The 25,455-nt window shown below is 48.0% G+C and overlaps 1 protein-coding gene across 2 annotated transcripts; it reads left to right on the top strand.

Annotated features, from left to right (window-relative positions):
* LOC128333855 (neuropeptide FF receptor 1-like) lies at positions 1 to 24,721 on the top strand. 2 transcript variants are annotated; one of them, XM_053269890.1, is made up of 5 exons: positions 1 to 84; positions 9,290 to 9,494; positions 12,528 to 13,431; positions 21,358 to 21,457; positions 22,189 to 24,721. In XM_053269890.1, the coding sequence occupies exons 3-5, from the start codon at positions 13,119 to 13,121 to the stop codon at positions 23,069 to 23,071; spliced, it is 1,296 nt and encodes a 431-aa protein (XP_053125865.1). In that variant the 5' UTR covers positions 1 to 84; positions 9,290 to 9,494; positions 12,528 to 13,118; the 3' UTR covers positions 23,072 to 24,721. The 2 variants fall into 2 exon arrangements, with proteins under 2 accessions (XP_053125865.1, XP_053125864.1); XM_053269889.1 differs by having other exon boundaries at positions 12,284 to 13,431.
* The last annotated feature ends 734 nt before the right edge of the window (positions 24,722 to 25,455 follow it).

The raw sequence follows: 25,455 nt of genomic DNA, 5'->3' as shown, positions 1-25,455 counted from the left end.
GGGAAAGAGGAAAAAACCCAAAAGAGGATGAAGAGAAGTGAAGGAAAGCAGGGAAACATGAGCAGGTTGGCTGACAAGATGAAGGTAATCCTGGGCTGCCAATTACGTCTAAATGTCATATCTTTTGACTGGCACTCTCAAAGTAATTTTCGCAAAAGCAGTGATGGCAGGTAATTTGGATCCGAGCCACAACACAGGAGAAGTGGTGGTGGTGTTGGTGGTGTTGGTGTTGGTTTCAACCTTTCCTCCACGCACAGATTCCCCTGTGATGGACTGGGGTGGGTGAGTTACTCTATGCTTTCTTGGGATCTACCCTCACTAGAGAAAGTGCTCTGATCCCAATTTAGGAGCACACCGAGGTAGGCTTCTACCTACCAGTTGAAGACTGATCTAAAGCCACTGACCAGACTCAGACACAGGTTCAACAAGCTAGAACTGTCTGGCTTGAGACTGACAGGTGCCGTACAGCTAGAGGCCACACAGCCCAGCTCTAGTAAAGTAAAGTGTGCTGTGGAGTCGGTGTCGACTCCTGGTGTCCACAGAGCCCTGTGGTTGTCTTGCGTGGAATACAGGAGGGGTTTCCCATGGCCTCCTCCCCCACAGTCTGAGATGATGCCTTTCAGCATCTTCCTATATCGCTGCTGCCCGATATAAGTGTTTCATAGTCTGGGAAACATACCAGCAGGGATTTGAACCGGCAACCTCTGGCTTTCTAGTCAAGGCATTTCCCCGCTGCACCATAACACAGGTAGCACCAGGGAAATGTTCACAGCAGGGGAAGCAATGATATGCCAAGCATCCCCTCTGGCCACTCTGCTGAAATAGTTAGATAGTCCAGGCAATTAAAACACTCCATCATTCTCATCTACCAAAGTGAGAACAAGACTATTGATGCTCAACATTGAGTGATGGCTAGGAATGTGTGAAAAGCCAAGAGACTGGCGGCTGAATCGTGCAATCGATCCACCGAAGCTGCCTACAAGTTGTTTTGGTAAATTACTAATTAGAAGAGTGATGGTGTTTCATAATTCCTGCGTTTCACCAAAGTGGGGGGGGGGAACCTAGTGTTTAATTGCATGATGGATCTGTTGTGCCTATTATTATGGAGCTGCTGCGAGTCAAACCTTTTCAGTAATATTTATTCTCTCATTAGGCAGTTACAAGAGAGGTAGAAAGGATGTCTATTAGCTTCCCACAGAGCTTCCACTTCTGGAAACAGGATACAGGGAGAAAGGGCTGTTTAGTCTAATCCAGAAGGGCTCTCCTTATGTTCTTATAAGAGAAGAGTCAGAAGGAACAGTGCATGATCTTGCCAGGAGGAGGAGCAGTGGAGAAGGTCAACATAGTGGTCTAGACTCTAGATACAGAGAAAATTCACAGATCTGTCCGGCACAGATCAATGGGTAGCAGCAGTCATAAGAACTATCCATTCTAGTGGCCCATTTGCTTCCAGAAAGCTCACAAGCAGGCCATGGGGGGCTTTCCCATGTTTGCCCCCAACATGGCCAGTACACAGAGGTATAGTTATTCTGAACATGGGAGTTCTGTGTTCTTATGGTGCTTAGCGTTAGGGTTAGGGATGTGAGAACAGGTTCGACGATCAACATGTTCGACGTTGAACCTGTTTGGTTTGAAAGTTCAGGATCGAACCAAACCATCCCCTGTTCAGTCCTACCCCAAACCTAACACCCTCAACTGTTCGGGGGTTCACGGACCTTTTTTTTTTTTTTTAAAAATTTTTTTTAACCTTACCCCCTTCGGAGGAGTCGTTGGAGGTAGTGTGTGTGTGTGTGTGTGTGTGTGTCCACGGAGGTGCATCCTCCCCCCACTGGCCTTCCTTGAAGCCCAAACTGGCCTGTTCGGCCGGCTCTTTGGCCCATTCAGGCCATCCCCCTCTGGCACAGTGGCCATTTTGGAGGCCACTGTGCCTGCGCAATTGGCCTCTGTGTGGCCTGGGTCACTCAGAGGCCAATTGCAGGTGCGGCAGCCTCTTTACCCTATCTTGGAGATGCTGCCAGGGAGGTTACCAGTTGCAGGGGAGTAATGGCAGGTGAGAGGGCATGCCCTCAACTCCTGACTGTAGGCTCCCAATGGCATCTGGTGGGCCACTGTGCGAAACAGGATGCTGGACTAGATGGGCCTTGGGCCTGATCCAGCAGGGCTGTTCTTATGTTCTTATGTTCTTATGAACTTGGAACCTAGATGCTTTTCCCAGAGCAGCTCCATCCCCTAAAGGGAATATCTTACAATGCTCACATGCAGTCTCACTTTCATATACAACCAGGGCAGACCCTGCCTAGCTAAGGGGACAAGTCATGTTTACTACCACAAGACCAGCTCTCCTCCCAGCTCTCCTCTTCCTCTCATACTGCATGGGAAATGGCAGTGGTCAACCCCTCCTGTATTCTACCAAAGACAACCACAGGGCTCTGTGGTCGCCAGGAGTCCACACCGCCTCAACGGCATACTGTACTTTACCACTATTTCTACTACTATTACTACCACCACCACTACCACCACCACCACTACTACTTATATAACAATTTTCAACAAAAGTTCTCAAAGTGGTTTACATAGAAAAACAAACAAGATGGCTCCCTGCCCCCAAAGGGCTTACAATCTAAAAAGAAACGGAAGGTAGACACCAGTAGCAGCCACTGGAAGGATAATGTGGTGGGGCTGGAAAGGGGAATTTGCTCCCCCCCTGCTTAATATAAGCGATCCACCACTTTAAAAAAGGTGCCTCTTTGCTCAGTTAGCAGGGGTAACCCCCCGCTAAACCCCCCCCCACTAAAATTTATCAAAATGAAATGAAAATGGGCAAGGACTGTCCCCCCAAGATTACTCCACGGAGAGAGTACAACAGTTTGTTCACTGCTACCCTGACCCTGACCCTTACCCTAACCCTAACCCTTTGTGCAAAAAGTGACTATAATTTTACCCTAATTGTTTTGGGGTAGGAATCTGTGATTACACAGAGAAAGCTGTACGTACCTCAGTGTTATCACCTATTTATTTATTTTATTTTTATTGGTTTATTTGATTTCTATACCTCCCTTCCAAAAATGGCTCAGGGCGGTTTCCCATCTCTAGGGTGGTAGCCATTGCCCAGGATCACTATGAGCATCCATCTGCTGAGATGGTACGGTTAATGGGCAACAACTGTGGGCCTGGAATAACTCAGCCATCTGTCAGCACAGGGTTTCCTTCCACCAGTTGCATGCTCTTTTCCAGCATTTCTAAATTTCTGAATTGGCGGGGACAGGATGAAAACATGCACCCATGGAACAATGTTGGGTGTTGCCAAAGTTGTTGGAATTTGCTCGTTGCTTTGTCCGGAGGCTTTTGGGATATTGTGTCATTCAGTGTGTGTGGCATTCTGTCCGTTTCAGTTAGCATTACTTGACGGAACTGAATCAGATCACCCACTATCGTGGTTCTGCCTTTGTTTGGAGAGGAGAGCTGGCCTTGTGGTAGCAAGCATGACTTGTCCCCATAGCTAAGCAGGGTCTGCCCTGGTTGCATCTGAATGGGAGACTTGATGTGTGAGCCCTGCAAGATATTCCCCTCAGGGGATGAAGCCTCTCTGGGAAGAGCAGAAGGTTTCAAGTTCCCTCCCTGGCTTCTCCAAGATAGGGCCGAGAGAGATTCCTGCCTGCAACCTTGGAGAAGCCACTGCCAGTCTGTGAAGACAATACTGAGCTAGATAGACCAAGGGTCCGACTCAGTATATGGCAGTTTCCTATGTTTAGTGTTCCCTTGCAATGGTGCTCTGATGAGCTCTGCTGGTTTTCTGGAAGTTAAAGGGAGATCAATAAAAGAAATGAGCCAACAGGCCACATGAAGTGAAAAGTGTGTAGAGACCATAAAAGGCCGTGGAGTGTGTCACAGAGATGGGATTGCTGCAGAGTTGCCAATGATGCATGACAGTGTTTGACTCACCAGAGTCTGAGGAGGCTGCCTGTCTCTCTTCAGGATGAGTAGCATGGAATAAACAGAGTTTAAACAGAAACAAAAACAAAACCCAACCACAGGCATATGCAGATAATGCTGGGTTTGCCTAACATATGGAAGACACAAACTTTGACTGACCGCCATGCAGAATTTGGAATTCTTGAACAGTGATTGCACTCCATTCAGAAGTGAGATGTGGAGACTCAGGCCCATAGCCACCATAAGAGTTCCCATTGGGCCCCCACAATCTGGGGCTGGGGGGCACCACAGTGTCAAGCTGGAGCTTAGATAGCCCTGTAAAGACATTGAGGTGCTTCACGTGACATGTGCGAAGCACCAGGAGGGTTTGTGTGGGGAGAGCAGACTTAGCCCACTCTCCCCACACATGGGCAGCCTCCAGATCAGCCACCCACGTGACCGCTGGATCCATCATGGAGCCAATGGGGGCTGCCTGGACCCCGGAAGCGCGGGGCATTCTGGAGAGACCCCCAAGACCGGGAGGCTGGCTGCAGCCTCCTGCTCAGGGGTCTACTCGTGTGTCACCATGCACCATTAACCACACTTAAGGGGAGGGGGAATTAGGCCGGCTAGCCACCTTGGAACCAAATGGCTCGCCCGTGAGCCCAGTGGTTCCTATGATCAGTAGAAAGCAGGCTAGGCTCCCTTGGCCCACTTTCTACTGATAGTGGAAATAGTTTCATTTTGTATCCTGGGGCCAAATGAGGCTTCTCTGCACTCTGCACGTCCTCAGGAAGATGAAATGTAACACAAAGGCCTGACACACACACCCCACTCCCCCCTAGGATTTTCTGGAACACCCTTTTCTTTGCAAAGCGGGCAATTCATGCTTGCTACTTCAAGACCAGATCTCATCTCTATGTATTTTAAACACTGGCACCCCAAATTGCTTATTCCCCCCCCCTTTTCCATTCCCTTCTCCTTTGTATCATTCTCTGACAAGTGCTGAACCCAGGAAAAGCAGAGATGTGGCCCTGGAGGGGTCATGGATAATTTGACACTACTCCTTGGACCTGGGTATGCTGTACCCCTGGGGTTCTCAAGCTTTGGTCCCCAGATGTTGTTGGACTTCAACTCCCATAATCCCCAGCCACAATGGTCAAAGGGATTATGGGAGTTAAAGCCCAACAACAACTGGGAACCCGAGTTTGAGGATCCTTACTGTACCTAATCAGAGTGCGAGGTGAGCTGGTCTAGTGGTAGCAAGCATGAACTGTCCCCTTTGCTAAGCAGGGCCCACCCTGGTTTGAATTTGAATGGGAGACTGCATGTGTGAGCACTGTCAGATATTCCCCTCAGGGGATGGGGCCGCTTTGGGAAGAGCAGAAGGTTCCAAGTTCCCTCTCTGGCATCTCCAAGATAGGGCTGAGAGAGATTCCTGCCTGCAACCTTGGTGAAGCCACTGCCAGTCTGTGTAGACAATACTGAGTTAGATGGACCAATGGTCTGACTCTGTATAAGGCAGCCTCCTATGTTCCTAGCATGTCTGAATATAGCTTTGGTTATAGCGCACTCTGTTAGACTTTGGACTGAAGAGCAGATGATCAAGTGTTTGTAGTAAACAGCTATTGAAAACTGCATGGCTGAGATTACTGACAAATACTGACAGCTCTAGCTGTAGCTTTTGGACGTTGAATGCTTCAGCCAAAGATCAAACGTTTGCCCACCATTTGCCAACAAAATCCTCCAGGGATAATTAGTTGTGGTGGTGGTGGGAATTAATTTACGCCCTAAACTAAAGGTGCTGTTTTCTGTATTGTTTAGCTGTATGTTAAAGCTTGGACCAGGACCATGGACAGCTCCCGGTATAGCTGTAGATCTCCCTGCTAACTGAGCAGAGAGACACCTTTTAAAGTGGCGATTCTCTTAGATTTATCAGGGGGAGAGCAACTGGCCCTATCCAGCCCCAGCACAGCATCCTTCCAGTGGCTGTTGCTGGTATCTACCTTATATTTCTTTTTAGATTGTGAGCCCTTCGGGGACAGGGGACCATCTTCTTTATGTATGGTTTATTTGTCTGTGTAAATCACTTTGAGAACTTTGGTCGAAGAGCAGTATATAAATACTCATTGTAGCAGTAGTAGCTTTTCCATTCCAGACCTGGGAATGGAGCAAAAACCCACAATCCCCACCCCCCTGCTGCTCCCCGGTCCAACTTGTCTTTGTTTTTGATGCAATCTGCATCAAAATGTGGTTTCTCCAGCATATCCTTCCTTGCAGCTTTGCTTTGCATTCTGTGGAAATCTGTACTTAGTAGATCACCCTGGCTCTTGTGGGGGGACTGTATTTCAGTGGTAAAGCATCTGCTCTGCTTGCAGAAGGCCCCTGGTACAATCCCTGGCATCTCCAGGGTAGGGCTGGTGAAAACCCTTCTCTGTCTGAAGCCCTGGAGAATTATTGCCAATCAGGGTGTGCCAGGGCTTCCCAGCCTTCAGTCCCCAGACTACATATCCCATCACCCCCAGCCACAATAGTTGAGGGGGTTCCCAGCCTTCAGTCCCCAGATGTTGGACTACATATCCCATCACCCCCAGCCACAGTTATTGAGGGGGGGTCCCAATCTTCAGTCCCCAGATGTTGGACTACAACTTCCATCACCCCCATCACCAAATTGTAGCTGGGAACAATGGAAGTTGCAATGTATTGACATCTGGAGTTTAGTAACATCTGGAGTACCACCAGCTGGTGTTGGAAATATGGAGCTAGAGCAGGGATTCTCAAACTTGGGTCCTCACGTGTTATTGGACTTCAACTCCCATAATCCCCAGCCTCAGTGGCCTCAGTTGAAGTTCAATAACACCTGAGGACCCAAGTTTGAGAATCACTGAGCTAGAGGAACCATGGGTCTGATTTGGTGTATGCCAGCTTTCCATGCTCCTTGGGACATGGGTTCCATTCCTTTCAAGAAAAGGAAATGAACGCACTGAGGTGGATGCTTCTCCACATGGAAAATGATCTTATATATTTGGGTTGGACAGCTTTCAGGCTTGTGGAATCTGCTTTTTTAAAGAACTAAAACTTCAAGGTCCACCCGCTAAAGCCACAGATTGGGGATGAGGGCTCAGTTCAGTGGAAGAGCATCTTCTTTGCATGCAGAAGTCCCTGGGTTTAATCCCTGACATCTCCAGGCAGGGCTGGGAAAGACTCTTATCTGAAACCTTGGAGAGCTGCTGCCAGTCTGGGTAGACAATACTGAGCTAGATGGACCAAGGGTCTGACTCAGTAGGAGGCAGCTTCCTATGTTCAAAGTCAGATTCAAACGGACAACTGAGATGAGCAGACAGATGTAAGAAGTGGCTTGGGGCAGGGGCCAATTCAGCTTGTTGCCCACCATAGGCAGCCAAGGATTTGCCGCCCTTCTCTGGGGGTGGGGGCAGCTGCAGCCACTGTGGGGAGGGCAGGTGAGGGGAATGTCCCCCCGTTTACCTTTTTTTAAAACACACACACACACACACACACACACACATTGCTGCATGGCAGGATAGGGCAGTGAGGGTGGCAAGAGCTTCTTCCGCCTCCCCTCCTGCCTCCCAAATGACTGCATGTGTGTGGAGAAAGGCCCCAGACAGGTTGCAGACTGGCCCATGCAGTCATCTGGGAGCCTGGAAGGAGCTCTCGCTGCCCCCATCTCATCACGCAGCATCATTTTAAAAAAAGTTAAAAGACTTCCCCATTGCCTCCCCACAGCTGCTGCGCTGCCGCCACCGCCACCCTCAATTTTTGCCGCTGTAGGCATGTGCCTACTTTTCCTATCTATTAATCCACACCTGCTTAGGGCACAGAGCCAGCACCAGAATAACTTGAACCCACAAGTACAAATCTACATCTGTGTTGCTACTGATCAAGGATCCTAACACAGAACTCTAGAACTGTCCAGTAGAGATTCCCAAAGTCCTGGTCAAAGGCCATTAATTGCTCACATTTCTCAAGCACGGAATGCGGAGGCTGATAGAGAAATCGCTGGCACTGAGGGGTCCCCGGATGTTGTTGGACAACAGCTCCCATCAGCCTCTGTGGCTGGGGATATGGGAGTTGCAGTCAACAATGTCTAGGGACCGAAGTCTGAGAACCCCAGCAGCAGTGCACGGGTAGCTATGGCAGAGAACCCTTTTTATCTGAATGCTTAAGCACCAGCAAGTTGCAGATGGCAATACTCTTAAGGAGAAAGTAAAGTAAAGTGTGTGCCATCAATTCGATTTCGACTCCTGGCACCCAGAGCCTTGTGGTTTTCATTTGGTAAAATACAGGAGGGGTTTACCATTGCCTCCTCCCACGCAGTATGAGATGATGCCTTTCAGCATCTTTCCTATATCACTGCTGCCCGATAGAGGTATTTCCCATAATCTGGGAAATAGACCAGCGGGGATTTGAACTGGCAACCTTCTGTTTGTTAGTCAAACATTTCCCTGCTGCGCAGAGAACTCTAAAACTCAGAGATACACAGTGAGGCCATTTGCACAATGAAGAACTGTGTTCTACCTGGGTTTGGGAGCTGTGTGTGCTCCCAATTTTCAGTTGTGTGGAAGCAAAGTAAGAGGAAAACCTGAGTAGAAGTGATTGTGTGGAAGCAAGGTAGGCGGAAAAAACTACCCAGGCTTCTAACTTGCTTATGCACAATCACTTCTACCCAGGTTTTCCTCTTACTTTGCTTCCACACAACCAAAAACTGGGAGCACACAGAGTTCCCAAACCTGGGTAAAACACAGTTTTTGATTGTGTGAATGACCACCGTGTGTCGATGGATCAGGTAAGTAAGTGTGCCTCAAACTTCGGTTTGTTCATGCAATTGGAATTAGGAATTTTCCTACCACCTCATTTAGCAGCTGAATACAGCTGCTGAGTAGGAGGGAGCCCTCTGCCCCTGACCCCAGCTGCTGCGTAGCACATGTGGACGGAGGATACCTCCTTTGGCCTTAGTTTTAACTGATAGGTGATGGGGAAAGAGGAAGGCGCTCAGCTCCTCAATTCGGGTAGAGGACTGACTTCTGCCCTAATGATGATCCTGTGAACTGCCCTTGTGTGTTGTTGCCAACATTAAACAACTGGGAGTCTGAGGCCACTGCTGATCTACAGCAAATCGCCCAGTGATCTACCAGCGGGTCATGGCCCATGCTCTGCTCACCCCTGCTGTACATCGAACAGTGTCAAGATCTGCGTGTGGTGAGAACTCAGGCAGCACCAGGGTCTGTGCTGAAATGCAGAGGTGTGCTGAGAGAGATTATTGTGGATGCACATGACATTAAACTGTGGATGAGGGGTGGTGGTGGTGGGTGTATATTTGTTGGTGTGAATGACATCATGGTTTACCTGCTCCCAGATTTGTAAAGTGATGGATACACAGCCAAGGAAAACGATGGCAAATGTCATTTTGGAGGCAGCGTCGGAGTTGAGCCATGGACCGAGTCTCCCTGTATCCGTGGAAACAATGTGATTGCTCTTTTGGACTGTCGGATCGGGCAAGAACCTCCAGACACAGCTGAGCCGGGGAAGAGATGCTGTGCAGAATGACCTGAGCTTTACAGGTAAGGGGCACGGGCTGTACTTTTCCTGAATGTACCAGGTTGATTTTGCAGTTTTCTGAGCATGCTAGATTTCCCTGAACTGCATTTGAGAGGAGATGCCTCCGGGTTCTGGCTCCATGTGATAAATAAGCCTCCGATCCAGTGGTGTTTCCAGTCATGAAGTGAAATGAAGGAAATAATAACTTGTGGTAATAATGTTGCAGATTAGGGAGAACAAATATCTAATTACCTCTGGAATGTCTGTAAGCTGAGAATAGTAATTCAGCTAATGCATCCAGTCTGAAATCAATTGATGTCTGTAGATAATGATGTAAACCAAATGGCATTTTGAACGTTCAGCATTCAAAACCCCAAAATTTATTTTAGAGAAATGTGCTGAACGTGAAGCTAAACGGCAACTGGAAAGTTGCTGAGTCCAGTTTTGGTGATGGAAATAGCATACTCCTTCCCCATCCCTCCTCATCTTCTCCACTTCTCCTGCAGACAGAGCTGCCAGTTCTCCCATGATAATACTTCCTTCTGTACTTTCTGGGCTAATGCTTATGAAAAAGATTGCTAACTGGTGGTTTGAATACAGAAATCCCAGCAGGGTGCCATTTTAACTTTTCTCCAACCTTTTCAAAGGCAAAGTATCCTGGAGATGGAACATACAGTGCCTTTCTAAATAACAAACTTTGCATATCAATTGAGGCCATGTTCCGATGCACACTTCCTCATAAGTAAGTCCTATTGAACTCAGTGGGATCAACTTGCAAATAAATGTGCACACCACCGGGATGCTTGAAATGGAATTCTGCTGAGCCCTGCTGAGACAGGTTGCAAAGACATTCTTCCAAATGCCATGGCAATACGTGTTTATGCTTTTTAAATATATGTACTCCATGCTTCTTCCAAGGAGCTGAGGTCCATAAATATGGTTCTCTCCTCCGCTCACACTTTAGCCCCTGCTAAGCAAATAATCACCTTTAAAAAGTGGCGATTCTGATTACTGAGCAGGGGGAGAGCAACAGGCCCTATCCATCTCCAGCACAGCATCCCTCCAGTGGATGAAGCTGGTTTCTATCTTATGTTTCTTTTTTTTAGATTGTGAACTCTTTGGGGGCAGGGGAACATTCTATCTATCTATCTATCTAAAGAACTTCGGGAACTTTTGTTGAAAAGTGGTATATAAAGAGAGCCAGCCTGGTGTAGTGGTTAGAGTGCTGGACGAGGACCAGGGAGACCTGAGTTCAAATCCCCATTCAGCCATGAGACTTGCTGGGTGACTCTGGGCCAGTCACTTCTCTCTCAGCCTAACCTACCTCACAGGGTTGTTGTGAGGAAAAACTTAAGTATGTAGTACACCGCTCTGGGCTCCTTGGAGGAAGAGCGGGATATAAAATGTAGTCGAGAAGAAATGAAAAACAAGTTAAAATAACCAACATAGCAATACCAGGGGATAGCAGAATAGTAGGAAAAGAAATAGAAAAAAATAACAAAATACAAAGATCTACAAATTGAAATTGAAAGGCTGTGGCAGAAAAAGACCAAAATAATCCCAGTGGTAATTGGCACCCTAGGTGCAATTCCAAAACAACTTGAAGAGTACCTCAACACCACAGAAATCACCACCAGCCAATTACAAAAAGCAACTTTACTGGGAATAGCCTAGATTTTGCAACGATATCTATAATAACCAACAGTATTGATGATAAAATTCAGCCATCCCAGGTCCTTGGGAAGGACTCGATGTCTGAATGAAACAAACCAGTCAATAGCACCTGTCTGACTGTGTAAACAAGAAATAATAATAAAAATAAATATTCCACTTATTCGTATTCATATTCCTACCTTCGTTTGGGAGTTCTGTGCACTTGTTCTGTGATAGTCTGTTAGCAAAAGGGAAAGTGGGAGGTGCTGTGATCATCAGGCACCCTCCCACAGCACCAGAGGGCTTTTCTTCATTCAGCAGCTGAGCACAGCTGCTGGGTAGGACAAAGCCCTCCGACCCAGAAGGATATGGATCCTACCCCAGGGATTCACAAACTCTCCAACAGAGTTCCCTGTAATAGGGATTCCCAGTGCCATTGACTACAACTCCCAGAAACCCCAGCTGCAATAGCCTTTGACCAGTGTGGCTGAGGACTATGGGAATTGTAGCCATCAACACCTAGGAATGTCTGTTAGAGGGAGCACTGGTCTCCAGATGTTGTTGGGCTTCAATTCCTGTAATCCCCAGCCACAACAGCCTTTGGTCATTGTGGCTGAGGATTGTGGGAATTGAAGTCCCACAACATCTGGGGACACAAGTTTGAGAACCCCTGTCCTACCCTATTAATCACTATGAAAACGGGCCTGTTATCTTGGTGCACAATTCCAAACGAAAGTGGCGTATCACGGTCCCTGTTTAGCAGGTACAACCCTTTCCCCCTGGAAGTGAAATCTCTGACTATGGGTGTGGGATTGTACACACTGAGGCTTCCATGTCCTGCTCGCAGGCTCCTGGAAGCATCTAGGTGGGCCTGCTGTTGGAGTTGGGTTGCTGAACTTGCGGTGGTGGTGGTGTTATTTGTTTGGATCCAGGAAGGATGCTCTTAAGGAACACAGAGTCCCCCCACGTCTTGAATGCATTAACAGACAGTAGTGGATTAGGTGGACCGACAGCACAAGGTAATTTGGTATGTGATTGCGTCAAGCCTCACCTTTCCAAAAATGACACATTAAAGGGGAAAGAGGGGAGGCTCAACAGGGAGCTGCTATTTTTGACATCCTGTTTCACTGCTGTATTTTGTTCTGGCTTCAAAATCCAGGTTTTGCACTGGCCTGCTTTCGATAAATAGCACTTCAACGACGGGCAGAAAGAATATGTGAATAGATGCTTCAGGGACTTGGAACTTTGCCGTGCTGGTGGTTCTCAGTAGATTATGAAGACCATAAACCAGTTGCATGGATTAAATATTTGATTGCCTTGCTGACAGCTAATTGCTTTGCCTGACTGTGTTCATTTTGGATTCATCAGGGCGACTGTCTCATTTCTGTCTCTGTACTTTGCAGCTGTATCAGCTCATTTTATCTCTGGGCATTTCCTTAAAATATATTACTTCCGTCCCTTTTGGAAAATACGTTGGATGGTGATGAATTTCCCACGTCGGAGGGTTTTTTCATGAGATCCACTCCAAATTTCCCTTGTTGAAGTGTGGCAATTGCGTTTTTTGGATGATGAACACAGATTGGCTTTATAACGATACGACAGCATCACATCAAGAAATCTGTCAAACAGAACGTGATATTTTCTGCGTCATCTCTGGAGCTTTCTGGGAGCAGCTGGTGCCCAACAGCTGCCAGGACATCTGGGAATGAGCCTGCCACCATCACCGGGATTGTAAAACAGGTGGCAGTGGAAAAGGAGCACTTTAAAAAAAACAAAACTTTGGGGGCTCAGTTTTTGAATTTTAAGTAAAAAAGCATTGCAAAGAACTTTTGGCCTAGCTCTGCATGCAAATTTGAAGTTTAGAAAGCCGGTCGAGAATTTCTGTGTGTGGAAACAGAAGCTTTAAGTGGCAACTTTCCCCACCCACCATCATTTTTGGCATTACAACAAACAAACACGGGTTTGCTTATTTTGTAAGTGAGGCAGGTAAGAGCATGGATATGAAAGAAGTGGTCCAGAAGGAAACTGTGACCCATGGAATTGAGGCACGGATGGGAGAAACACACCTCAACAGCACCTTCTTCCCTTACTACCAGCATTCCCCAGCCATGGCCACCATGTTCATCCTTGCCTACTTGATCATTTTTCTCTCTTGCATGGCTGGAAACTCGTTGGTCTGCATGGTGGTGATGAGGAACCAGCGCATGCGCACGGTTACCAACATCTTCATCCTCAACCTGGCCATCAGTGACTTGTTGGTGGGCATCTTCTGTGTGCCCACCACTTTGGTGGACAACCTGATCACAGGTGAGAGCCATTCTGGTGGGGGAAGGCCAAGAGCTGGGTCTTCAGGGGCGCCAGCATCTGATTTGGGCTTTGCAGGGTTGTTTCTATCCAGTTCTGGTGCGGCTGAGCCCATGGGAGGGTTGCGGGGGAGTAGGTCCAGCCAGCAGACCAGAGGTGACATGATGGGCAGTCTGTATACAGGTGGCAGAACCCCTGCTTGGCATGCAGAAGGTCCCAGGTTCAATCCTTGGCAGCATCTCTGGGTAAGGCTGGGAGAGACTCCTGCCTGGAACCTTGGAGAGCTACTGCCAGTCTGTGTTGACAATACTGAGCTAGGTGGACCAGTGGGCTGACTCTGTATAAGGCAGCCATCTGTGTTCCTGTGCCATCCAGCATCAGGAACCATGGACTGTAGAAAAAGGATGGACAGAGACAGAGTTAGGTTTAATACTTGTATCCAGCCTTTTCTTTAGGTGGACTTTCAGTTTCAGTACCCTGGACAGATCACAGGAAGTAGTCAGGTTATTCCAATTGGTTCCTAGATGCAAGTGAGATCTTATATACTCCCTAGCCTGACTACAGTTCCCAGACTCCGCCCACGTCCTGAGGACCGGAGAACCTCAAAGGAAAGGAGGAGTCCTCTGGCATGGGGCGGAGCCTCTGCTACCGCTCTGTCCTTTCCCCTTGGGTGCATTGTCTGAGCTGGAAAGTGGGCTTTTAGGTCTTTGAAGTCCTGGGTAGTGAGATCAGCTCCCTTTCAGGGCTTGCATGAGCCTGTCTTGAGGGGTTTCTGATTTGGGGATCTCTGGTTTGGGGTGTTCCTGGCTGTTAAGTTTGGGCTCTGTGGCAGGGCCCACTTCCAGGGCTTCTGCTTCCTGTGGCATTGGCCATCCTGACTATCTGGCCTTCATAGGACCATAGGTCCATCTAGCACAGTATTGTCTATGCAGACTGGCAGCAGCTTCTCCAAAGTTACAGGCAGGAGTCTCTCCCAGCCCTGTCTGGAGATTCCAGGGAGGGAACTTGGAACGATCTGCAGGAAAACATCCAGAGCAGCTCCATCCCCTAAGGGGAATGTCTTCCAGTGCTCACTCATGTAGACTCCCATTCAAATGCAAACCAGGGTGGACCCTGCTTAGCAAGGGGGCAATTCATGCTTACCACCACAAGAGAGGATCACCTCTTTTTTTACTCTTAAAACAGAGAACCAAGGAAGCAGACCTGATCTGTGTCATCACATAGCGTTGTGGTGAGGGGAACTCTGGTGAAAAAACACGACAGCTACAAGCAGCTACAAGGATGTGTCCAACGCAGCACCGTTAGAGTAGGAGGAGAGCTGGTCTTGTGGCAGCAAGCAGGAATTGTCCCCTTGGCTAAGCAGGGTTCACCCTGGCTGCATTTGAATGGGGGACTGTAAGATATTCCCCTTAGGGGATGGGGCCACTCTGCTTTGCATGCAGAAGCTTCCAAGTTCCCTTCCTAGCAGCATCTCCAAGACAGGGCTGAGAGAGACTCCTGCCTGCAACCTTGGAGAAGCTGCTGCCAGTCCGTGTAGACAATGACCCCATGCTAACTTGGCAAAGCGGCACCTTTTAACATGGTGATTCTCTTTATTGAGCAGGGGGAGAGTAACTGGCCCTATTCACCCCCAGCACAGTACTCCCAGTGACTGTTGCTGGTGTGTGTCTTAAGTTTCTTTTTAGAATGTGAGCCCTTTGGGGACAGGGAGCCATCTTATTTGTTTGTTATTTCTCTTTGTAAACCGCCCTGAGCCATTTTTGGAAGGGCGGTATAGAAATCAAAATAATATTATTATCATTAATAATAATAATAAATAATAATAATAATAATAATAATAATAATAATGCACCCTTAGCCCGATTTTGCACACTCGTGTGTATAGCCTTATTATTATTGTGTAAAATAATAATAATAATAATAAGGACGCATGAGTGTGCGAAATCGGGCTAAGGGTACAAAACCAGTTTTGCACGCTCATGTGAACCATCAGGATTGTGTCCAATCCCAGGGGCTACATGGTGGCAAACCCACCTAACTAGCTACCTAGTTAAATGAGGAAAGGGAGAAGGCACTCCCTTCACCTTGTTTTTTTTAACCATGGCTGCTTGCATCCATGGCTAGCACACTCGGGGGGTGGAGGGGGATCCCAGTAATGCACCGCACACTTCATGCTGCATTTTTGGGGACTCCTGAGGGCAGGCGATGCACAGCAGCATGTCCTGGCACCCCTAGTCTGATGGCTGTGGGCTATCTCCAGCCTAAGAGGCATGATACCTCTCAATACCAGTTGCAGTGCTCACATGTAGCCTCCCATTCAAATGCAACCAGCGGGGACCCTGTTTGTTTGTTTATGTATTTATGTATTTATTTATTTAGCATATTTCTATACCGCCCAAAACACAAGTTCTCTGGGCAGTTCACAAGACAATAAAAACAACCAATAAAAAGATCAACACACCTCAATAATTAAAATTTAAAAAGTTAAAACTAATTAAAAAAATTAAAACAATATCTGAGTAAAAGCCTGGGTGAACAAATGCATCTTGACTGCCCTTTTAAAAGTTGTAAGAGATGGGGAGGCTCTTATTTCAGCGGGAAGTGTGTTCCAAAGCCTCGGGGCCGCAATGGAAAAGGCCTGTTTCTGAGTAGCCACCAGATGAGCTGGTGGCAAGTGCAGACAAACCTCTCCAGATTATCTCAATGGGCAGTGCGGTTCATAGCAAAGAAGACGTTCTCTTAAATACCCAGGGCCCAAGCTATTTAGGGCTTTATAGGTTATAACCAAAACTTTGTACTTTGCCGGGGAACTTATCAGCAGTGTTGTAAATCTGTTAGTTCGGCTAACCCAACAGGATTTACAACCCCCTTCAGCACTCCCCCCGTGAGTTAACAGAAAGTAGCAACAAAGCTACACGAAGGAAAATAGTAAATGAATTAAGTCCCCTGAACTGAACTAGGTACCCCCCTCTAACAGTAACTGAGTAATAACTGAAAAGAAAACACAGAGCAAAGAATGAAAGAACGAAGGACAGCAGAACAAGGAATTAACGGAACAGAGCAGGAAAGCATAAACAAGGGCAAACTGGAACTCGGAAAAGTTGGGAATTCAAATAGCACACGGTCTGTGGTCAGCGAAAGTTGCTAACGGCATCTGAGCAATTGACAGACTGCTAAATATATATGGCTCAAGAGAACCAGCAGCCAATGAGGCTTCCCTGAGTCAGCACTTCTGCTTCATCTCTTGTGATCTCCTGCGCCTGCGTGACTCCCACTGAGCTTTCCTCTTGAGACGTCTTCTCAAGACAGGTGAAATCCCAGCCTCCTCCTCATCAGAAATCATGTCTGGCAGCTGTTCCGAATCCTCAGCTCCAGAGTCTGGTCTTCCTGCCAAATCCTGTTGCTGTGCCTCTGAGCCCTCACTAGCAGGCGAATCCTCCCGTTCCTGCTCTGACTCTTCTGAGTCAGAAGTCTAAGCCATGACAGGCAGCTGCTGTAGATCTTTTAAGATAGGAGTGATATGGTCTCTCTGAGATGACCCAGAGACCAACTTGGCTGCCACATTCTGGACTAACTGCAGTTTCCGGACTACGTACAAAGGCAGCCCCACATAGAGCGCATTGCAGTAGTCAAGTCTGGAGGCAACCAGCAGATGTACTACTGTTCTGAGGTCATTTATCTCAAGAAATTGACACAGCTGGCATATCAGCCGAAGCTGATAAAAGGCACCTCTGGTCAGTGCCTCAACCTGGGATACCATGGAGAGTTTTTTGTCCAGAAGCAATCCCAGACTGTGTACCTGTTCCTTTTGGGGAAGTGTGACCCCATCCAGAACAGGCAGATCAAAATCATCTCCTGAGTTCCGACCCTGCACAATAAGTACCTCCGTCTTATCTGGATTCAGTCTCAGTTTGTTACCTCCCATCTAGCCCATCACTGCCTCCAGGCAGGCATTTAGGGAGGCTATGCCTTCTCCTGATGATGTTGACAAAGTAGTGCCTCCCACCCCCAACCCCTTCAGACGCTCCAGAAAGATACTATGGTCAATAGTATCGAAAGCTGCCGAGAGGTCCAAAAGGACCAACAGAGTCACACTTCCGCTGTCAATTCCCAATTGGAGATCATCCATCAGGCTGACCAAGGCAGTCTCTACCCCATAGCTCACCCGAACGTTAGTTTGAAATGGGTCTAGATAATCAGTTTCATCCAAAACTGCCTGGAGTTGGGAGGCCACCTCCCTCTCAATTACCTTGCCCAGTCACGGAAGGTTGGAGACAGGCCTATAGTTGCTCAACTCGGAGGAATCCAGGGCAGGCTTCTTCAGAAGTGGTTTAACAATTGCCTCCTTAAGACAAGGAGGCATCCTGCCCTCCCTCCGAGAAGCATTTATGATCTCTACCAGGCCTTCTACAACAACCTACCTGCCAGATAGTATTAGCCACATCAGGCAACGGTCAAGAAAACAGGTGGTAGGCCACATTGCTCCAAGCAGCTTGTCCACATCCTCAGGAGTCACAAACTGGAACTGATCCAGCCTAACCACATAAGAGGAGTTTCTGGACACCTCAGATGAGTCTAAATCCAAGTCGGCCCAAATACGAGAGATTTTATCCACACACAAAACCATTAAACAGATCACAGCATGTAATAGATGGTTCCAAATTCTGATTCAAGGGAGGAGGGGCACTCACTAGCCCTCTCACAACCCTGGACAACTCTGCCGGATGTGAACTTGCGGATGCAATATGGGCAGAAAAGAATCACTTCTTTGCCGCACGTATCACCTGAGCATAGGTCTTCAAATGAGCTCTATGTTGCAATCTGTTGGATTCACATAGAGTCTTCCTCCACTTGCGCTCCAGTAGTCTACCTTGCTGCTTCAGCCCCTGTAGTTCTTCCGTATACCAAGGGGCCAATTTTGAAGTGGGTTGGAGAGGAGGCTTAGGTGTGATAATGTTTACTGCCCTGGTGAGCTTGCTGTTCTAATTCTCCACCAGGGCATCAACAGGATCACCGGCAGAGCCAACACTAAATCCCTCCAAGACTTCTTGGAACCCTATTGGATCCAATAACCTTCTTGGGAGGACCATTCTAATGGGCCCTCCTCGCCCCTGCGAAGGTGGGGTGTGATTGTGAGTCTAACCTTAACCAGATGGTGGTCCGTCTATGACAATGGGAACAATGTTTAGCTAAAGGGTCAAGTTTTGCTTGCTACCAGAACCAGGACCAGCTCTCCTCACCTTCTAGCTCAATACTGAGTACTTGTGGCCTCGTTATCCTGGGTCACACGTTTTTGTGTATCCATGGATGGGTCTTGTAGATCTGGTTTCTTTATCCACGGTATGAAAATTGGCTAAAATTCACGTATTCAGTTGCTGAGTGGCCGGAAATGACCCAGAGATGACTTCCAGTATCACTTCCGGCCGTTATTTTACAGCACAGAACTATTTTGAGGTTCTTTCTTTTTAAAAAGCAAACATTTGGGGGGAAATATTTGCCCAACCTTCAGTTGATTGGGGGTGGTTTCTGGGGCATTTCAGGAGCCCTGAGAGCAAGGCTCTGTGCATTTCTATTCTTATTTCTCTCCCACTTCCCACTTGTCTTTGGCTTTCATTGTTGTTGTTGTTAGGAACCTAACCCCTAGATTCCCATAGGGGCAAGGTTTCTTTATTACACAGTGCACTTGCGGTTATAGGCGAGAATGGAACCCACACGAATAAAGAGGGCCACCTGTAGAGCTCAGTATCTCTACACTGACTGGCAGCAACTTCTCCAAGGTTTCAGGTAGGCCTATTTCCCAGTCCTGTCTGTAGATGCCAAGGACTGGACCTAGGACCTCCTGTAAGCAAAACAGATGTTCTGCCCCTGAGTCCATCTCCAGGATCCAGACCCAGTTGCTCTACACTCTGGAGTCAAACATGAGGAATGGATTGCTGAAAGTCCATTTCAAAGAAGCAAGACCATCTTACGATATTTTAGGCGGAGGAAAGCAGAATTCCTATTCTGTGGGGCTCTCCCGTTGTTCGTTGGTGTGCTGAGGTGTGATAAAGATGACCTGAAAGAAATCTCTCAAGGCCCTGGATCTGGCATACCTGCTTTTGGCACCAGCTTTGGTCATTTCAAGAATGCCCTCCAAAGGACTTGACAGCTCTGCTGTGTTCAGAGGTGCACCTAGGTAATTTTGGAGTATGGACCTCAAGGCCTTTGGAGCCCCCACTCCCTGGGCAAATTAAGCACCATCATGCTCGACAGGGCAAGCACACCACCCGGGACAGGCTAAAGAGGATTTGGGGGCCCCCAGGGCTGTGGCAGCCCTGGACTTTGGCCCCAAAGTCCAGGGGTAAGAGCGCCTCTGGCTGTGTTGGAAAAACTGGAAAGACGCCTAGGGCAGCAGTGTGGAGGATTCCAGCGAGAGATTCATTTGCTCTCTGTGCTATTGATTTGGTGACAGCTTGGAGTACTTTGCACTCACCAGTTTCCAGGCACCAATTAATAAGCTGCTTGTTCCCTCGTTGGGCTCAGTTTGACATTTAATTAATGGGTTTTTTTTAAGGCCGTTATAAAAACTTGTTATTTCTCCTGGAAGGGTTTTTAATACTGGGCAGCCTATGCTGCTGTGCCATTACCCAGTGCAAAGAGTGGCACAAGGGAATCTCAGAGCAATTGACCGTAGAGTTTACTTGCAGGAAAATAGTGCTCATGTTCTCTAATTTGAGATGTTTCTTCCTTTGTTTTTTTTATTATTATTTAAAAAGTATACTCTACTTCTCAGTGTCACCAATCCCCAAAGTAGCAAACAACACTATCTCCTCTCATCTCATTATTTATTTCAGTTATATTTCTTTTAGTATTTTTACATTTTATATCCCGCTCTTCCTCCAAGGAGTCCAGAGCGGTATACTACATACTTAGGTTTCTCCTCACAACAACCCTGTGAAGTGGGTTCTGTGGAGAGAGAAGTGAATGGCCCAGAGTCACCCAACTAATATAATGGCTGAATGGGGATTTGAACTCGGGTCTCCCCAGTCCTCGTCCAGCACTCTAGCCGCTATTCCATGCTGGCTCCCATCCCAGAATGACTCCAAGTGGATTACATCAAAAACTCAACCCATTAAAAATTCAACACAAAATACAAAATAAAAGTTCAAATGTTAACATAAAACTTATTTTAAAAATAAGTTAAAGCCAATGAAATGTTATTAAAATCTAGGCTGAAAAGATGGGTCTTTATGGCTCTCTTAAGGCCACAAAAGAAAATAAATCTCTTATACCTACAGGGAGCGTGTTCCACAACCTAGGGGTGACAACTGAGAAGGATGCCTCTGAATACCAGTTGCAGTGGAGTCACGGCAGGAGAGAGGGCATGCCCTCAGCTCCTGGCTGTAGGCTTCCAGTGGCATCTGGTGAGCATCTGTGTGAAACAGGATGCTGTACTAGATGGGCCTGATCCAGCAGGTCTTTTCTTATGTTCTTAAGGCCCGGTCCCAGGTTGCCTCCCGATGAACTGGTGGCACCCTAAGACAGCACTCTCTTGATGATCTTAATGAGCAGTGGGGATCTTGCAGGGAAAGGTGTTCTCTCAGGTAACGTGGGTCTAAGCCATTCAGGGCTTTAAAGGTACTTTATATTCTATCCGGAAACAAGCAGCCAGCCATTAACAAAAATCGTAACAAAAAAAGAAGCCTCAGTTCCCCAATCTGTAAAATGGGGCTATTAATGACATTAATCATTCTGGAGAGAATCTATCTCTGTGGTTGCTAAGAGTCGACACCGACGGCACTCACTCAATCAATCAATGACAATGACAATCAATGGGCATAGTAATGGGTTCCTGTGATGCAAGGATTGTAAAGTTCTTCTCAAATAAAAGGAAATCACAATAACTAATAATGGGAGGTTTGCTTATTCTGTGTATGTTCTGCATGACAGGCTGGCCCTTCAACCAGGCCATCTGTACCATGAGTGGCCTCGTCCAAGGAATGTCCGTCTCTGCTTCTGTCTTCACTCTTGTGGCTATAGCCATGGACAGGTAAGGTTCTTCCCTCTTTCTTCTTTCATCACAGGAAATAAGGGGGGACCTTGTTTTGCTCACCCTGGGTTTCCATGAGGCTAGTGGCTCACGGAAGCTCTGTGGAAAGGCTGGCAGGATGCCACCAAGTCTGGAGACAAATGTGGCACAAACTCAGGGGATGGAGCCGCTCTGGGAAGAGCATCTGCATGTTTGCATGCAGAAGATTCCAAGTTCCCTCCATGGTATCTCCAAGATAGGGCTCAGAGAGAGAGAGAGAGAGAGAGAGAGAGAGAGAGACTCCTGCCTGCAACTTTGGAGAAGCCACTGCCAGTCTTTGTAGACAATACTGAGCTAGAGGGACTGATGGTCAGATTCAGTAGAAGACAGCTTTCTATGTTCCTATTATGAGAGGCTTCTGATTTTTTAAAAAGAGTAAATTTCAAGTTTAATATTTTGTATTTTCGTTTAAAAATGCACAGACTCATTGCAAGATAAATGTTTTTGTTGAGTTATTAGTTTTCACATTGCATTTTTGCCAAGTATTAAAAAAAGCTTTATTATTTCTATTTTAATTGTCCTTTCTGTTAGAATAATAAAGTTTTGTGTAATGCTGTGGGGCCTTTTACGTTGGACACCGCTTAGGGCCATAACATGGTCCTGACTGCTTACAGACCCACTGGCATGAAAAAGTGCGCTGGGGGAAACCAGAGAGGTTGTTTGCACCGTCTAATCCTTCATGCTCCTTCCAGATTCCATTGCATTGTTCTGCCTTTCCGAGAGAAGCTCAGTCTTCTGAAGGCCGTGGTGATCATCGCCGTGGTGTGGCTCCTGGCCATCACCATCATGTGTCCTTCTGCAATTATGCTTACCGTGGTCCGCATGGAAGACCAGTACATGGTGCTAAGCGGTGGCGAGAACACCACCTTCCCACTTTACACGTGCTACGAAGCCTGGTCGGACGGCAGGATGAGGAAGCTCTACACCACCATCCTTTTCGCCCACATTTATGTGGTGCCTCTGATGCTCATCATGTTCATGTATGGAAGGGTCTGCCTGAAGCTCTGCAGTTCCACTGTGCCCATCACTGAAAACCCACCTTGCAGGGCCAGCAGCACCTCCAAGAAAAGAATCCGGGTCATCAAGATGCTCATCTTGGTCGCTCTCCTCTTCATGCTCTCCTGGCTGCCCTTGTGGACACTGATGCTGCTGGTGGATTATACCAGCTTGGCAAACGACCACCTGGACCTGCTGAGCGGCTATCTCTTCCCTTTTGCCCACTGGCTGGCCTTCTCCAACAGCAGCATCAACCCCATCATCTACGGATACTACAACGAGAACTTCCGGAGAGGGTTTCAGGCGGCCTTTAAGTTCCAGATTTGCTCCCAGGAGATGATAATGCACCAGGAGACTTACTCGGAGCCATCACAAGCTCCCGCCAGTTTCGGGATGTGCAACAAAGTCTTTGTGGAGGCCACCTCTTCCAATTCCACATCCTCGCAGCGCACGCAGAACATTGCCCAGCTCTTCTCGCGGAACATCCCGCCCAAGTGCCCTGGGCTCGGCTTGGAAGATATCGATAAGATCATGACATACCATGGAGTTAATCGAGCTTGGGAAAAGACTGAGACATAAATCCGGAGCTGTCCCTAGGGTGAAGTTTGACTTTTGTGCCCACTTCCACCCCCAGCCAAGAAGCTTGGAACCCTAGCTTTAACTTGAGCCACACAGGCTGCTCGTTCACAAGGTTGAGTGGCCAGTCAGCACAGATGACCAACAAATGACTAGCCCGTGTTGGTTTGGAGATACAGTGGGAGAGAGTTCCCTAGTCTATTTTGGGGGCAAAACCCGAACACTTTGGGTGTGAGAAGATGCTGCTTTTAATTCAGAAACCCAATCTGAGACCATTTCTTTTTGGGAAATGAATGCTGAGACCGGCAATTCATCTTCAAGAGCGGGAGTGCAGCTTATGACTAGCTGTTTATTGGGGACAGCAATGAGCAAGGAAGACTGTGTATTTTGGGGTGTAGGATGTGCAAGCCCTTTGGGGAGCAGGGTGCAGGATGATGTCTTACATTCCTACACCACTTTGCAGTACTTCAGGGTGAAATTCAAGAGGGAGAGAATCATTGGCAGTGCTAGATCCTGGGGCGCCCCCCAAGAACTGGTGCCCCAGGCAACCGCCTCCTGCCTAGTGGATGGGCCAGCCCTGCATGCGTTGGGCAAATGGGGCTGGGGAAAGATCTTTCTACCCAACATCACCATATTTTCTTTCTTTTCAGAATTAAGCAGCAGTGGTGGAGTCCACAATTCTATTTCTTTGTAATGTGTGGGAGGGAATGAAAAGCTAGAGGTTTATGCTCCATTCCTGGATCTATTGGCGACTAAAGCTCATGGCATGAATGAATCTTTTATTTTGGTCATTGAACAGAATACACATTGCAAAAGCTCAAGGCATAGATTCTGCTTCGGGGGCTACCGACGGCTTGACACACACACAAAAAATTTCTTCCCCCACCTGTATGCCTCGGATTCTGCAGTCAGTTCAGAGCCGGACAGCATGTATGTCAGTGCACACAAAGTGTAGAAGAGCCAGATTACATGATAGGGGGTGCAGCATTGCGTCCCGGGAATCTTTCCTGGCAGGAGCATGGCCTCCTGCTGGAATTTTCGGAAACCAGAGAAGTGACTGGGGCCAATCCCCACTTCTTAACCCGGTGTTAACCTGTGGTTCGTGCAACCTCGGCCAGTGAGCAACTGGGTGATCGCTGCCGGACCAAAGGGCTTCCTCCTGGCCTGTTGCCATTTCCAGCAGTGAGTCAGTGGGAGGAGCAGCCGTGCCGAGCATGGTGGCTGCTCGAGCGAGCGAGAGCAGCTGCCGCAGTTGTGCCCCGGGGCCTTCTAGGATGTGGGCGGGGGAAGTCCTCCTGCTCCCAGGGTCTCCCTTCGCTGCACCACTGCTTGTGTGGGGTGCAGTGGAGGGGAAGATGGAGGTGGCTTGTCTGTGGGCAGGGGTGCACCGAGATAATTTGGGCACCTGGACCACCTAGACCCCCCCACACACGCAAGCCCCCCCAACCTCCTTTGGGGGGCCCACCCCGCCAACCTCCATGGGGTTTTTAAAAACTTCTTACCATGGCCAAGGGGTGGCTGCAGGAGGGGGGAGCAGAGCAGTCCTTTTCCTTTCTCCCCCCCGCCCCTCGGCAGTGAAGAGACTGGAGGGACGCTGGCCACGTCCGTTCAGGCCAGCGTCTTTAACAAAGTGCGAGGCGCACCTGTGCAGATCGCCGCAAGCTCCCCCCTCCCCACAGCCACCCCTCAGTAAGAAATATATATAAAAAATCAACAGTGGAAGTTTCATGGGGCAGGTGCAAGGTGGCGGCTAAAGCCCCCCCCAGCCATTCGGAGCCCCCCTGGACCTTGGAGGACCGGACCAGGTCCCCAAGTCCCGGGGGTTAGTGCACCTCTGTCTGTTGGGGAAGGCAGGTGAGCTCTTTTCTTCCCCTACCTACTGAGGTCATGTGAAAGACCTCACAGAGTGTGCTTTTTTTTTTTAAAAAGAGCTGCAGCTCTAAAAGAATATTTGCGCGATTCAAAATGCAAGCCTTGCCAAAGCTGTATGATGTTTAGCTGATGTAAAAAGGGACTGACATCAACGAGAAAAGTAAAGTGGGTACTCCAGGCTCCTCTAGACCCCGGACTCTTATAAAGTGCACCCCTTTCTCCTCTCCCCACCAAAGCGGCTTCCTGCAGACTCCGCCTGCTACTCGCTACAATCTCTTCCCCAATGAATGCAACACTCTTCTGCACTGTTTCTGCACCCCCCTAGGGGTGCCTCAGGTTTATGTGCCACCTAGAACTGGTGCCCTAAGTCCATCGAGCTCAATATTGTCTACACAGACTGGCAGTGGCTTCTCCAAGGTATCAGGCAGAAGTCTCTCTCAGTCCTATCTGGAGATGCTGCCAGGGAAGGAACTTGGAACCTTCTGCATTCAAGCATGCAGGTGCTCTTCCCAAAG

The sequence above is a fragment of the Hemicordylus capensis genome, chromosome 8 (genome assembly GCF_027244095.1).
Source record: "Hemicordylus capensis ecotype Gifberg chromosome 8, rHemCap1.1.pri, whole genome shotgun sequence".
Classification (NCBI taxonomy): domain Eukaryota; kingdom Metazoa; phylum Chordata; class Lepidosauria; order Squamata; family Cordylidae; genus Hemicordylus; species Hemicordylus capensis.
This window is presented reverse-complemented; position numbering and strand designations above follow the sequence as displayed.

Excerpts from the sequence above, each read along its gene's own strand:
- LOC128333855 (XM_053269890.1), top strand. The coding sequence starts at position 13,119 with ATGGATATGAAAGAAGTGGTCCAGAAGGAAACTGTGACCCATGGAATT. Across the intron at positions 13,432-21,357 it reads GGTGGACAACCTGATCACAG|GCTGGCCCTTCAACCAGGCC; the intron begins GTGAGAGCCATT and ends TCTGCATGACAG. Across the intron at positions 21,458-22,188 it reads GTGGCTATAGCCATGGACAG|ATTCCATTGCATTGTTCTGC; the intron begins GTAAGGTTCTTC and ends TGCTCCTTCCAG.